The sequence below is a fragment of the Chaetodon auriga genome, chromosome 15 (assembly GCF_051107435.1).
Source record: "Chaetodon auriga isolate fChaAug3 chromosome 15, fChaAug3.hap1, whole genome shotgun sequence".
Classification (NCBI taxonomy): domain Eukaryota; kingdom Metazoa; phylum Chordata; class Actinopteri; order Chaetodontiformes; family Chaetodontidae; genus Chaetodon; species Chaetodon auriga.
In genome coordinates, this window is record NC_135088.1 from 8,844,292 (window position 1) to 8,858,206 (window position 13,915).

At 43.6% G+C, this 13,915-nt stretch overlaps 1 protein-coding gene across 1 annotated transcript in view; it reads left to right on the plus strand.

Moving 5' to 3' along the window:
- Positions 1-670: 670 nt before the first annotated feature.
- kctd16b (potassium channel tetramerization domain containing 16b) overlaps positions 671-13,915 on the plus strand; it is a 74,897-nt gene continuing 61,652 nt past the window's right edge. The window contains exon 1 of the mRNA XM_076751400.1: positions 671-2,484. Within this exon, the coding sequence (XP_076607515.1) occupies positions 1,647-2,484 (838 nt within the window). The 5' untranslated portion in view covers positions 671-1,646. The remainder of the gene's footprint in view (positions 2,485-13,915) is intronic.

Genomic DNA, 13,915 nt, shown 5'->3' on the forward strand with positions numbered 1-13,915 from the left:
ACAGTGTTTTTCGTTAGGAGATTTTATTTTGTAAAAGGGTTCCAAAAATTAAATCTGCAAAACATTAAGGGAACGATATGCACATGTCGTACCATGCAAATCACATTATTTCCTATTTTTATGTATGCAAAGCAAACGGCATGCAAATTGATTCAAGCTGGGGGTCAAACTGCAGCAATGTGAGCGTTTAACTTATTAGAATAATGGCACAAAGATGGATGCAGCAGTTTCTCCATTATGCACTGAAATTGCTGTAAAAGCCCAAACTTCATTTTTTTTTAAAAAACATGCAGCCGTTTAACCTTTGCCAACACGAAATTTCCACATTTGGGTGTAGTGGGGGGTAATATTACGCATTATATACATTAATAATACCAAACCGATGTGTGATTCATATGAACATAGGGCTTTTCTGACAATACAGGTGAATTCAATGGTTCTTGAGACTTTCATTTCCCACAGAGCACCGTTTACAGCTTGGAATCACCCCTTCAGCTCTTAGTAGCCTCTCTCTCTCTCTCTCTCTCTCTCTGTGTGTGTGTGTGTGTGTGTGTGTGGAAGACGGGGGAGCAGCCATGAAGACACCACCCAGGTCCTGAGGGGAGGGGAGGCGGTACGAGTGTGGATGGGAGGGAAAGGAGAGGAAGGAGGGTGAGATGCTCGTTTCAGCACCGCGGACAGCTCCCGGTGAAAGCAGCCAGCAGCAGCGGGTCGGTCCTCTCCGCTGCTCTGGAAAGACGTCCAGAGAAAAATCTGAACTGTGCCTCTCGGAGACAACAAATAAGATATGCTCTTTCGAGGAGGGGGGGGGTTTAGTTTAATTCAGTCCGGAGCAGGCGACATATTTGTAGTGACAGGCTCCAGACAAAACCATTACAGGACTCCCGAGGTTTGCGTGTGCAATCTCTACGAAGTTTCTCGCCACTGAAAGGCATTCTGCCTCCTCCTCCCGCTGTTGTGCACAGCCCGGAAAATCTGCTGGTGTTCAGGGGAAGTTGAAGGGGAAACAAAAGTGACATCGTCGCACCAGCACCTTCTTCTGTTTGGACTATATCCTAAGAGAAGTTGTTGGACTTTTTTTTTTCTCTCTCTCTCTCTTTTACTCAGTCCCGCTGCGTAATTTTCCGGTTGCGTGCAGAAGGATTTCTATTTGCTGGATTGTTGGATAATACTCCTTGTAGCAAAAAGGCAAGCAGAGAAGTTTTTTTTTTTTTTTTTTTTTTTTTTTTCTTCCATTCGATGCTGTAGGCTTCTTTCTTCGCCCCCCCACCCCATGCATTAGCCACTGATGCAAGCCTTTGATGCGCCCGGATACATTTCTCCTCTCTCGCAGCACTGATTATTTCCTCCTCAAGTCACCCACCTCAGTCTTTTTTTTTTTATCTTTTTATTCAAACATTCACAGAGGGACGCCCGCACTGCCATCTTCCCCCTATTTTCGACAACTGCTAAGGACTGGTAGGTGATAATGGCCATGGATCGATGAAAAATGCTTATTGAGATTATTGTGAGATGAAGTTGGAGGCCCTGCGTCGACACAGACTAACAGAGGACACTGCTTAGCAACTTTTGACACTGATCCATCTTTTTTTTTTTTTTTCTCGACTTGCTGTAGAAATAGGTGTGTAGCCCGGGTGTAGCTGTTCATGACGGAAACGATGGCGCTGAGTGGAAACTGTAGGACTAACCCCAAAGATCAAGCATCAGTTCAGAACAGTTTCCCAGATGTGGTTGAATTAAACGTGGGGGGGCAGGTTTATTACACGCGTCACTCAACTTTGGTGAGCACCCCGAGTTCATTACTCGGTAAGATATTCTCCTCCAAAAAAGACGCATCTAACGACTTGGCGAGAGACCCCAAGGGCCGGTATTTCATCGACAGAGACGGGTTTTTATTCCGGTATGTGTTGGACTACCTCCGAGACAAACAAGTCGTCCTCCCGGACCACTTCCCGGAGAAGGGGAGGCTCAGGAAAGAGGCGGAGTACTTCCAGCTGCCCGACTTAGTGAAGCTCCTGACGCCCGATGATCTCAAGCACAGCCCGGACGACTTCTTCCAGAGCGACTATGAAGACGGGTCCCAGGGCAGCGACCACCGGCAGTGCCCGCCGCCCTCCCTCGTCCCCGCGGACAGAAAGAGCGGCTTCATCACGGTGGGGTACCGGGGGTCGTGCACCATGGGCCGAGAGAGTCAAACCGACGCCAAGTTCAGGAGGGTACCTCGGATACTGATATGCGGGCGGGTGGCCCTCGCCAAAGAAGTTTTCGGGGAGACCCTGAACGAGAGCCGGGACCCGGACAGGACCCCGGATCGGTACACCTCCCGGTTTTACCTCAAGTTCAAGCACCTGGAGAGGGCTTTTGACATGCTGTCGGAGTGTGGTTTCCAAATGGTGGCCTGCAACTCGTCAGTCACAGCCTCGTTTGTCAACCAGCACACAGAGGACAAGATCTGGTCCAGCTACACAGAATATGTCTTCTACCGTAAGTGACACTTTTTTTTTTTCTGTACAGCACACACACATACACACAAACTTGGAGTCACCGCTAGAAGGCGCACTTGGTTTATGCGTTCTGTGTGTGAGCGAGACATCTGGTTACTGGGATGGGCCTTTCTAGCGAGGGACCACCCCTCTTCTGAATGATGCGGGTGTATTGAACGCTCCAGTGTGGCGATCAGAGCTGCTTCCACCTGTTTCTATGACTCATAGCTCCTCAAATTTCCTCTCTGTTTTTTACTTGGACAGGGTCAAAAAGGCTTGCTCCAGTTCCACCTGTCCACGACCTCCTGGTGGTCTGCCTCACCTTGGTTTTAAATGCAAACAGAGAGTCAAACTTACTCGCTCTGTTAGTGGCTGAAGTTTTTGTCTGAGCCCTGTGGAACAAAACCAATTAGAGATCACTCCCGGTAATTGGGGTTAAACCAAGGTGTTGCTATCTCTCCCAGGAAGATGAAACCTTAGCAGCAAACACATCACAGACAGGCTGGTTCATGTTTTAATCTCAGTGTGTTCAAACCTCTTACAGCATGTTGCAGCATTCAGCACGCCCTTGCAGGCTAGTTTATATTTCACAAGATTAAACCAGATTTTATAATTTTACTCCCATCTCAGCCGCGGCAGTCGTCAGAGCAATCATTTGCCAATGCTTGCCATTTCTCATCTTGGTGCAATTTTCTACTCCACCTCCTCTCTGCTTTCATCCGTCCCATCCTTTCAACTTCTTGCATTTCCTCCTGGCTTTCCTATTGCTTTCATTCTATTTCTCCATCTTTGCTGCTCACTGGCTGGCAAGAATCTGGCAAGAGTGGTAGCAAGGAAGAGAAAATCATTTCTTATATTAGCTTTCATAAGATTTTATGAGGCAACAAAATAATCCATATTCTCTGATGTGACAGTGTGTAATTTATCAGAAACTCTCTGATAGCTGCCACAATGAAGCTGCCATGAACGAGACAGACTGTAAGTGATAGTGTGAATGTGCTTAGTGCCCATATAAACTATTTGGATGTTACAAGACAAAGCTTCTGAGAGACTAGGATTCTGAAAATAAATCAACAAAAAGGCCTCTAAAAATGAAACCAAACTCTTTGTTTCCCATGCTTAGAGTAAAGAAAGTGCAGTTACATTTTGGGATTGTTGTCACCTCTAAAACTGACTCAAATTGATAGTGGTTGACCATCTAGGACAATGACTAAGGGCCAGACAAATTATTCTGGATTGTGAATCACAAAGGGCAGTGTAAATTCTGCTTTTTTGTGATTTATAATTTATTTGACACTTACTAAAACTCTGCAGGTGTAGTGTAATAGATCATACCCCTTCTGGCTCTCCATGAATGTATGCTGTTTGTTTTGTTGTCTAAATATGTCCTTTTGCCCACACAAGCCCTGTGAGATGTATTTTTTTTATACACCATGTTTTTATGGATATTTGCAAATACTACTGGACCCTGTTTTGGGCATAGATATAGTTGCTATAGTTACTACAGTGACACCATTTTAACACATATGTGGAAGTCTGTCTGTGGATTTCTGTGAAAAAATCCCAAAAGATTAAACTGAGTCTTGTTACATAAGTAAGAAACAGCACAACAATGCACGATGTGCTGGCAACAGCTGCCTTGACACACTTAGATCAATGTGTCAAAGCAGCCATCTTGATATTCACTGATAACAGAGTAAAAGTTTCTATAGGCACAGTGGAAAAATTGTTTATATGCCCTAAATAGATTACAGTTCAATACAGAGTTGTGACTTATCTCTTGGGTAACAGTTCAGTTTTTGTCAGTGCTGAGTGGGTGTGGGTTTCATTGATATTTGAAGGCTGCATGTCGACTTTATTTGCAACACTCCCTGCGGTTCCAAGCCCTCTTATCAAACCATCCTCATTTCCATCCTCATTTCCAAGTAATTTGTGATTACAGAGCAGACAATTTTGGTACTTTTGGAAATTGCAATGAAGCGACGGACGCTGCTTCATATTCATAGGAAACATTTTCCAGTTCAAGAGGAAGGGCATCTAACCCAGTTCTTTTCACTGCTGGCTTTGCCGTCTCGTTTCAGTGCCCAGTCGTCCAGATGTTTGGCAAGCACAAACAGTAATGGGCTGATATGCAAACATCCTGAACAGGCAAAATTTTTATTTTGTAATATGACTCACAGAAGCCTCAAGTTGTGTTTTATGACATTCTAGCATGATCTGTACAATTCCTTACATTCCCAAAATATCTTTTATTCATCTTCTTCCAAGATTTCCATGTAATGACTCGGATGAGGGCCAGGGCTGCTGGTTAGAAACCACTGAGCTGTGCATCTACCACCACCTTAGGGAAAAGTACTGCCAGAATCATAAATCACATAAGTCAAATGATCACATGATCACAGAGCAAAAAAAAAAAGAAAGAAAAGAAATACAAAAAAACCCCACATGAGAACGAGTTTCTGGGCTCGTTCCAGGCTAAATGAGCTCTGCATTAATGGCCTGCATGAAGCAGCCACAATGACTGGGTGACTATTGGCTCTCATAACCCCCAGAAGTAGCGCTAACAAGCCAAATCAAGTGGTGGTGGGGGCTGCTGACACAGACAGTGCAAACACACACACACACACACACACACACACACACACACACACACCTTGCTTATGCAATATCTGGCAGTCTGTCTGTGGGCTGCCGCTGCCGGCCTCTTCTTGCTTACTGACAAACAACAACTGCTTTCTGGCTTTGTTGACGAATGTTCAGCTTGTTAGAGGGCGCACACTCAAAGGCGAGGGCACAAACGGTGGCAGATGTGTTGGGCCTGTATGTCAACACGCACATTCGCACGAAAAGCCTCCACGCAGCTACGCAAATAAATACACACTCATGGAGCGTGCGCACGATCACAGAGGCAGTTGTGCACACAAGCAGACACACACGCACGCAGGTAAGCAGGGAGTTTGTTAAATGCTGCAGTCACCCAGTGGATTAAATGTAGTCGCTGACAGTCTCTTGTTTATCTGCCTGTCACATTTTTGGCATGCCCTGCGCGCCAGCCGGCGTAATGGGAATGACTGACATTTTTGGCACGCTCATTTTTCCCCTCTCCTCATCCTTCCTCTTCCTCGCCTTCCCCGTCTTTCCTCTCCCTCTTCTCCTTTCATGTCTTCTCATTTTGCTCTAGTCAATCATACGTGGCTTTTCTCTTTCGTCTTGGTTCCCACCCTGCCTCTTCTCCAGCTTCATTTTGCTCTGTGCGCCACAGGGGCAAGGAGCAGTGCGGCGGCGCCAGTTGCCTTTACATGCCTCACTGCACCGTCACGCCTCCTGTCTCGCTTCTTATTCATATCTCTGTCTGTCTGCCTGTCCATCTCCATGATTGTTTATTTACCTTCATCTTCTCCTGCCTCTTTCTGTTTGTGCCTCACCTTATTATACATGTGTCGGTTAGTCTTCCTTATTTACTGGCCCTTTATTGCCCGTATTGGTCTCGGCCAACGGTAGCAAATGATTTGGCCTGGTCATTTTGGTCATTATGTCTTTGGATCTTGTCAACTTCTTGACAAGTTAAATGCAGTACATTACCAAAAGCATGTGCATATTCCTCTGTGTACTTTTGGATTGGAGCTGTTTTCATGTTCTTAGACAATAGCGCGCTTTTAACATCATGCCAAAGCTTTGGCAGAGGTCCATAAAGAATGACTTTCCCAGCTTGGTGTAGCTAAACCGGCCTACGCAGAGCCCTGACCTTAACCCCACTGACCATCTTTACGATTAATTGGAACATCAGCTGTGAGCCAGGCTTTATCCCAACATAGTTAACGCTGCCATTGACCATACCATTGGATGCTTTGTTAAAGTTGCCTGCTGGACAGTTAATTAACTAATATGACCAAAATAAATAAGGCCAAGCTGTTTAGGTCAACTGAGCAGACACATTTAGTCCAGACTAAACTTTACAGAGAAAAGGGAGGTCACTGTGTCGCAGAAAGCTAAATTTGGGAACAAACTGACCTGATTAGAGGGTTCTCTTTAAAAAGTAGCATTAATAAATCTGCCTACCGACCACAACAGTCTTTTTTTCAGGAAGGGTATCTCATTATTAGCACATTTCTCCATGGGGCCTCCATAATGGAGCCACATGTGTTTAGTGCTTTGCTTAAGGGCACTACAACAGAAGTTCACTTTCAGTTCCCAATTTGAGTGACAACTTTGCCAACTTCCACTTGCAAGCTTCATGTTTTTCTTGCTAGAAGCCTGATCCTCCTTTATCTCTTTCAGTCCCTGTTTTGCTTGTTATCTATTTCCCTGGATTCTACACTCCTCTGATTGTACCTATCAATCTCTTCCTCTGTTCATGGCTATTCAAATTCTGGATGGCCTCCGAAACCCCAGAAGGCAAATGTATTTACCGATTTGTTGCATGGCTGGAGTGACTGATAATTAATCATCGGTGCTGACAGTTGGTTGTGTGGTATTCACCGCAGGCGCTGACGAAGCCTACCGCAACGGAACCATCGGACAACGCCACTTCTGTTTGTTTTTTTTCATCTGTGTGGCAATAAAAGGAAACATATGTAAAGTCTGTTGAGAGGAGAGGAAAATCATATTCTGTGGCTCAGGATGTATTCCTCCAGGCTTTATTTTTACCTCAGCTGAACATGCCAGAGCGAAGTGCTTGTCATTGGAAATGGCCGTTTTCCTATGACCATGTGTGCTGGTGTGTGACACACTGTGCCATTAGCTTGTTATACATAGATGAGTAACTCCTTGTGTAGCAAATGTGTTTTGGCAGGTGGGAAGAAAATAGGGTTTTGGTCATGGTTATGGTGTTTGTGTGTGTGTGTGTGTGTGTGTGTGTGTGTGTCTAAATCTGTGACCCATGTTGCACTACCTGAGGCATTTACACACCCGTTGAGCCGCTGGCTAAACACACCTGCACTCCACCAACCCCTCACACATACACACACACACACACCTCCTCGCAGACACACACTCTCATCACCATATGAAGCTACACCACGCTCATCCTGCGAGCTTTTCCCGGCCCAATCGGCGACAACATTAGCAGCGGCGGTCCCATGCTGCAGGCCTGTAGGAAGTGATTAGCCGAGGAGCAGACAGGCCATGACAGCTCTGAGGAGAGTCTTGATAGGGACAGCTGCTACCCTGGCCTCAGCTCCACAGGGGAGTCCACCACCACACACTTCAACTCTGCATTATTCAGACTGAGACGAGAAGGAAGGAGAGCGGAAACAGGTGGACAACACCGTTTGATGTTTGAAAGAAGAGAAAAACACTACTATTCCTCTTATTAATACTTGTTATTGTGACTACTGGTGATGCCACTGCTCTGCCTACCATACTGTTAAAAGTTCTTTTAATATTTTTGCTATTCGACTGGATGGAACTACAACCAGTAGTACTTTGTTAATGAAAGTACTGCTGTATTTAAGACTACTAAAACTAGAAACACAAATACTACTAGAGTATCATTAACATTTTTACTGCTCCTGCAACCACTGATATTACTACTACCTACTGCCCTAAGTACTTATTATTTCAAAACAAACTTTAAAAGCACTTCATAAAGGAGTACAAAAAAAGCAAAGTCACATAAAAATCAACAGCAATTGCAGTAAACTCAAGGTTAAGAGTATAAAAGCAAGGCCAGAGCCATAAACACCATTAAGAATTCATTTCAAGTTATTTACATTGCGGGAAGGCTTCACAAAAATGACAATTTGAAAGATGAGACATATTTAGACTCTTTAAATGTATGTTGACCCTACAAACAACCTGTTGACTTGCTATAAAAGTGCAGAGCTTCTAGCTGCAGTTACGTCGTCGATGTAACGGTCTCTCTGTCTCTCTGTCTCTCTCTCTATACACATGCTTGTGTATATTGCATACAGTATACTATATGTGGCTTTGGAGAGTTAATATAGCAAAGTAAAACTGGTGTGAGCCTTTTCCAGTATGAATCAGTGCTGCTACATTTGGTACAAGCTGCAGGCGAGGAAGAGACATTCAGAGAGTCAAGAATTCAGAGTAAAGAAATGAAAGCACAAACGACCCTTTCCCTTCGTCGCCGAAACAATAAGAAAACTGCTGTGCACTGGGTTATTCTTCAGTTAAGAGAAACCAAATTTTATAAAGTAACTGCTCAATCCTGTTTGTCTGAAAAAGGAAGTGTAATTTAAAGCTGCAATGGAGAGCAGAAAGGAAGAGAGCGAAAGGCGATACGATCTGTGGGTGAGGGAGTGCATGATTGAAAATAAACCCCGAATAGTTGAGGGTAAACATAAAATGAACTCCATTTTCACTTTTGAAATAGAGTTTACTCACCTTTTCAAGATGAAAGAAAATAAGCTACAGTATACAATGCATTAAAAGCAAGTGAATTAGAGGATGATGAGCCTGTTCAGGGAGATAAATGTGGAGTAATCCCACCCTGAAACAATATATTTGTTTGAATTGATAATGTTTTTTTTATTGATTTGGGGTTAAAAGCTCATGTTAGGGGGTGCAGATGAGGTTGCATGGAAGTAAGGGGAGGACAGTAAATAAGAAATGATGGATAAAGGGCGAGTGGGTCAAATATAGAAAAAAAAGATAGACTTTCTTGTTTGTCTAGCCTCCCCTTGACCTTCTCCCCTGGAAGCTTAGTGTAGCTACGTAGTGTAGATTCCCATAATCCCCGGCCTCTGGAGGATGTGGGGAACTACAGAGCTGTGGGAGAGAGAGAGAGAGAGAAGAGAGAGGGAGAACGAAAAGAGAGTGAACACCGGAGCGTCAACAACAAGCTCCCCTAAGCCCTCTGCGACTCCCTCCTCTCCTCGCCGTCTATCAGCCCATTTTCTCCTCCTCTGTGACTCTTGACACTCTATTCTCTCTGCGGTGGTAGGCACAGTTGATATAATGCTGATGCTCTTCCCCTGTTGTGTTGGAATAAGTGCTCTGCGGTGCGACGAGGTGTGGAGCGTTGCCATAATGACAGAAACTGCAGCTGGAGAGCCTCTTCACTCGCTCAACCCACCGGCTGGCTGCTGCAATGCATCACTGCTTTAATAGTCCCGCTATGTGCGAGTCCAGATTGGCTGGAAACACAATGTAAGGGATGCACAGGATTACTATCACATCAGTAATCGCATCACCTAATCATACCAGTGGCGGTCTCTGCTGTGGCAGCGCATGTCACAGCTCAGATTAACGGCTGCTGCTGTTTGTTAAGAGGCAAAGAGGACCTACATCCTGTTTGAGAAATTCAGCGAATCATAGTTCTACTAATCCTAATTGCAGTGTAAAATATTGTGTGCTGTCTGAGGAATGATTCAAACATATTCTCGAGTATTCACTTGAGAAGGCCACCTACTGTTTGTTGGGGCTTTTGCCTCATTTAAGTACATTCAGTGCATTTATTCAAGTACTACAAATTTGAGGTACTTGAAATTTACTTGAACACTTCAATTTTATGCAAATACGTACTCCACAGCACCTCAGAGGCAAATATTGGACTTTTTTACTCTACAACATTTGTCTGTCAGCTTTAGCTACAGTTTTTCATATCCTTCCTGTCCGCTGAAAACCACACATCTCCAAAAATTGGTGATTTCGTGTTTGAATGTTTTTGGATAAACTGAAGGGTGAAGTGTTCCTTTATGGATTGAAAAACGTTTTCCCACTTCTTAAGATAAATAAATTCTTTAAAAACCCTCTTGGGTCTTTAATGCATCATCACGAGGGTGAAAACTGGGCTGTTTTTCTGAGTTCATTAAAAGTTGACTTTATGGACATACGTGGTTCTGCCAATCTCACAGGATGTGATGCGTTACTGCAGATTAAACTACCCAACAGTATATGAAGTAGTTAAAATTAGCTCAACCTTAAAACATCTACAGCAATAAAATCCAACATACACATTAAAGCAGCAATAATATTAATTCAAGCACATCCTATATAATAGTAAAACACTGAAATGGAACGTTTATTTGCATGATTTACTTTAATACATTAAATAAATTTTGCTGATAATACAAACTTTTACTGAAGTAAGCTCTTTAATGCATCGACTTTAGTATGGTGTTGGTACTTCTGAAAACTCTTCCCAATAAAGACACAACCACACCAGTGTTTTTAATATGGGTGCTTCGGGCAAGTCTCCGCTGGTGTAATTCATTTTCTTGTTCTCTCCTCAATTTGCTCAGCTCCTCATTTAACTCCACCTGCCCCTTCATTCATCTTCTTCAGGCTGAGGATAGTGTGACTGATGAAACAGTCGGTCAATATTCAGACTATTAGTGTTTAAACTTGGTGATGAAACTTCCCAGTTTGATGGTGTTTTGGATCATTCCCTATTCCTCTGTGACTCATTAGAATCACACATTGTCACTCACGCAGCAGTGGTCCACAGCTTGATGGAGCATATGGTCATACCGCTGTAATTTCATTCCACAGTGCTTTATAGCTTCCTAGGGCAAAGTGTCAGTGGCATTTCATTTGTAAGTGGCAATGAAGTCTTTATGTCCATTAAGAAAGCCAGGGGCGCTAATGTAGCAACTCCAGAGGAAATTAACTCCCGAGGAAATTACTGAAACCGCCAATGGTAACGAAAGTCTAATGTGTCTTGATGTTATATTAAAATATAATATCACGGTTGTTTTTTCTTATTTCTAGTAAAGGAGAGAGGGCAGTGTGCTGCATTCGTTTTCATTATGGACACAGTAAGGGATGCAAGTAAGGGTCACACAAAGACACTTTACTTATCTTTGCCTGTATTGGATGCACACAGAGGAAAAGAGAGTGGAAACATAGGAGGCAGAGTGGGAGGGATTTGTCAAATAATCACGTCTCCTCGAAATTACGTCCATATACAGCTAATTTGCATTCATAATCACAATGTGCTAACAAAACGTAATCACTGCCTGGATTATGTTCAGAGTCAACGTTTGTTTGAGTGAGTGAAGCGCTACATTTATGCACCGTGCTGGAGTCACAGGGAGGTAGTTGAGGTAGATGGTTGGTGTATAAAGTGCAGCACTGTGACACCAGACTCAGTTTGGTTCAGCACTTTGGTTAAGGGTCGGCAAAGACCATCATTGCTGCTGATGTTTTTGTATTCAGATTTTGTGTCAGTGCCTTAACATGATCATAAAAAAGAAGAATAACGCTGTAGTCAGTACGAGTCGATAGCGCTTTGAAAGATTAAACTTTTTGGTTGCAAACAAATGGAATATGTTTTCAGTAAACATATGTTCAGTATCAACATTTTTGCAGCTTGCCAGGTATATTAATTAACAACATTTCCTCATTATGTTACAACAAAATGTTCAGTCGCCATTATGTTTGTGCTCTTGCTAATTAGTTGTACATAAATATAATTTAGAAGAGACAGTTACATTGTTTGCATCTCAACCAAACCACAAAATGGATTATTAGTCATTACAGTTTCATTTTGCTGAGGTACTTTATAACAAATTTTGCTAATCATGAATGACTGTATACTATACTGAATAAGTAAATAGTGTATAACAATCTTTAGCACAATATGAGTACCTGAAGTTATGCCACTGCAGAGGATTATTCCAAACTCCACTGCTGTGTCTCATTAGTAATCCCTCGGTGTCATTTTGGAATACTCAGCTGCTTGCTAGAGCATGCTGTCATCACCATTTCAGTCCTAAGTGGCTGCGAAGCTCCCTGTCCATTAAAACACACACATGCCATACTGTAGGCATAGGCGTGGCATGCAGGCACACACATGCTCTCCCCTCTCACACGCACTTGGAGGTGAACTTAAACAAACAGCTAACCGATGAAAAATGACTCTCATTAGAGGGGAGATTATAGATCAGACCGCTCACTTAAACACACTCACTGTGTCTATAGATCCGCAATATCCCTCGCTGTTGTGCTCAATTCCTTCTGCCTATTAATGCAAATCAGACAGTGGACGGACAGTGAGAGCTTCCGAGCCGTTTTACGTCGACGGATAAGATGGATTCTGCTGAATTCTTCTGGATTCAGATACACGAAAAGTGTACAAAATATTAGGAACACCGCGGCATCACGGAGCTGCACCTCGAGCCACTTTAATCTGTTTCCTTTGCTTTCATCTGCAGCTCGCTTTTAAGACTGAAGGGGATTTACTGGGCAAATATATCAGAATGAAATCAGAGTTCTCACCAGAGCCGTTGAGTTCAGCCCTCCCCATTTCCTGGAAAGCGTACACACTGTTGCACTTGACACCATGTTACCTAAGAGACGCTTCACTGCATCGGCCATGGGTACAGCGTAGAGACTGTAACATGGTCATGACTAATGTTGCCTTATCAACCTCAAGCAGAAATGAGGACCAGGCTATAGAGGTCTGGCAAGCTCACATCTTTCCAGCTACACACCCTTTACTTATCATCAAATTCAACTTCAACTGACACTGCCTCTAGTGACATCACTTGAGGCAGTTAGTCAGAGGGGCAGCTCCCTCTGAAGACACAAAAGGCTTTCTTCCATGGCCGATGCTACACCCTTCCACCAGGTTTCATGAAAATCTGGCCAGTAGCTTTTCCGCAATCCTGCTGACAAAGTGAAACAGAAACAAAACCTCCTTAGCAGAAGTTTTTAATGCACGCTGACAACAATTAATTTAACAAGTCAGTGGGAAAGAAAGCATGACACAAAAAACAACTCTTTGCTTGCGACATGAGTTGGGATTGTAACAAATAAAGAAGGGAACATCAGCATCAGATTGGTTGAACTCCCCTGGCCATGCTACATCAGACAGCCAGTGTATCTGAAGAGTTTGTGGTTAATGACTGTGTTTTCTGTCTCACAGCGATGATGATTTATGGAAAACCAGAGTGTCCGCTATCTTCCCACTTCCGCACTCCTGTTTACTATTCATGATGCAATGAATTATTGAGTGCTGTTCACAGAGGATTGCACAGACTGTGGCAGCCACACAGAGGGCCCGACTGTTTGTTTGCAAAAGTAATGGGTTGCTACCTGGGGTCCTATGTACACATACTACCTGTATAATGGTCTCCTAACCACAGAAGCCTGTATTAGCTGTGTGTAGATAATGATTTGCTGGTTGTGAGCCTGTGTGATTACTCTCTGCAGACAGGTCTGTTGGTAAATTGGTTTTGCAGGACAACAGCAAACGCATCGGGGCGCAAGCACTCGATGGCACGTGCACACAAACGTTCACACATACACACGTTATGCAGATAAGATCAGACAGCACAGTCTGGCCTAGAGACACACTGTTTACTCCAGTATTAACCTGGCCCAAGCTTTAGAGGGATTAGTAAGAAGTGAATGTCTCTCTATGGCAACGCAACCAATGAACCAACACAAACCAACAGTTTGCTAATCTTTAGACCAATCTGCATGCATGACCCTTACACTGAAACTCTGCGTTGGATCTTCGGAGA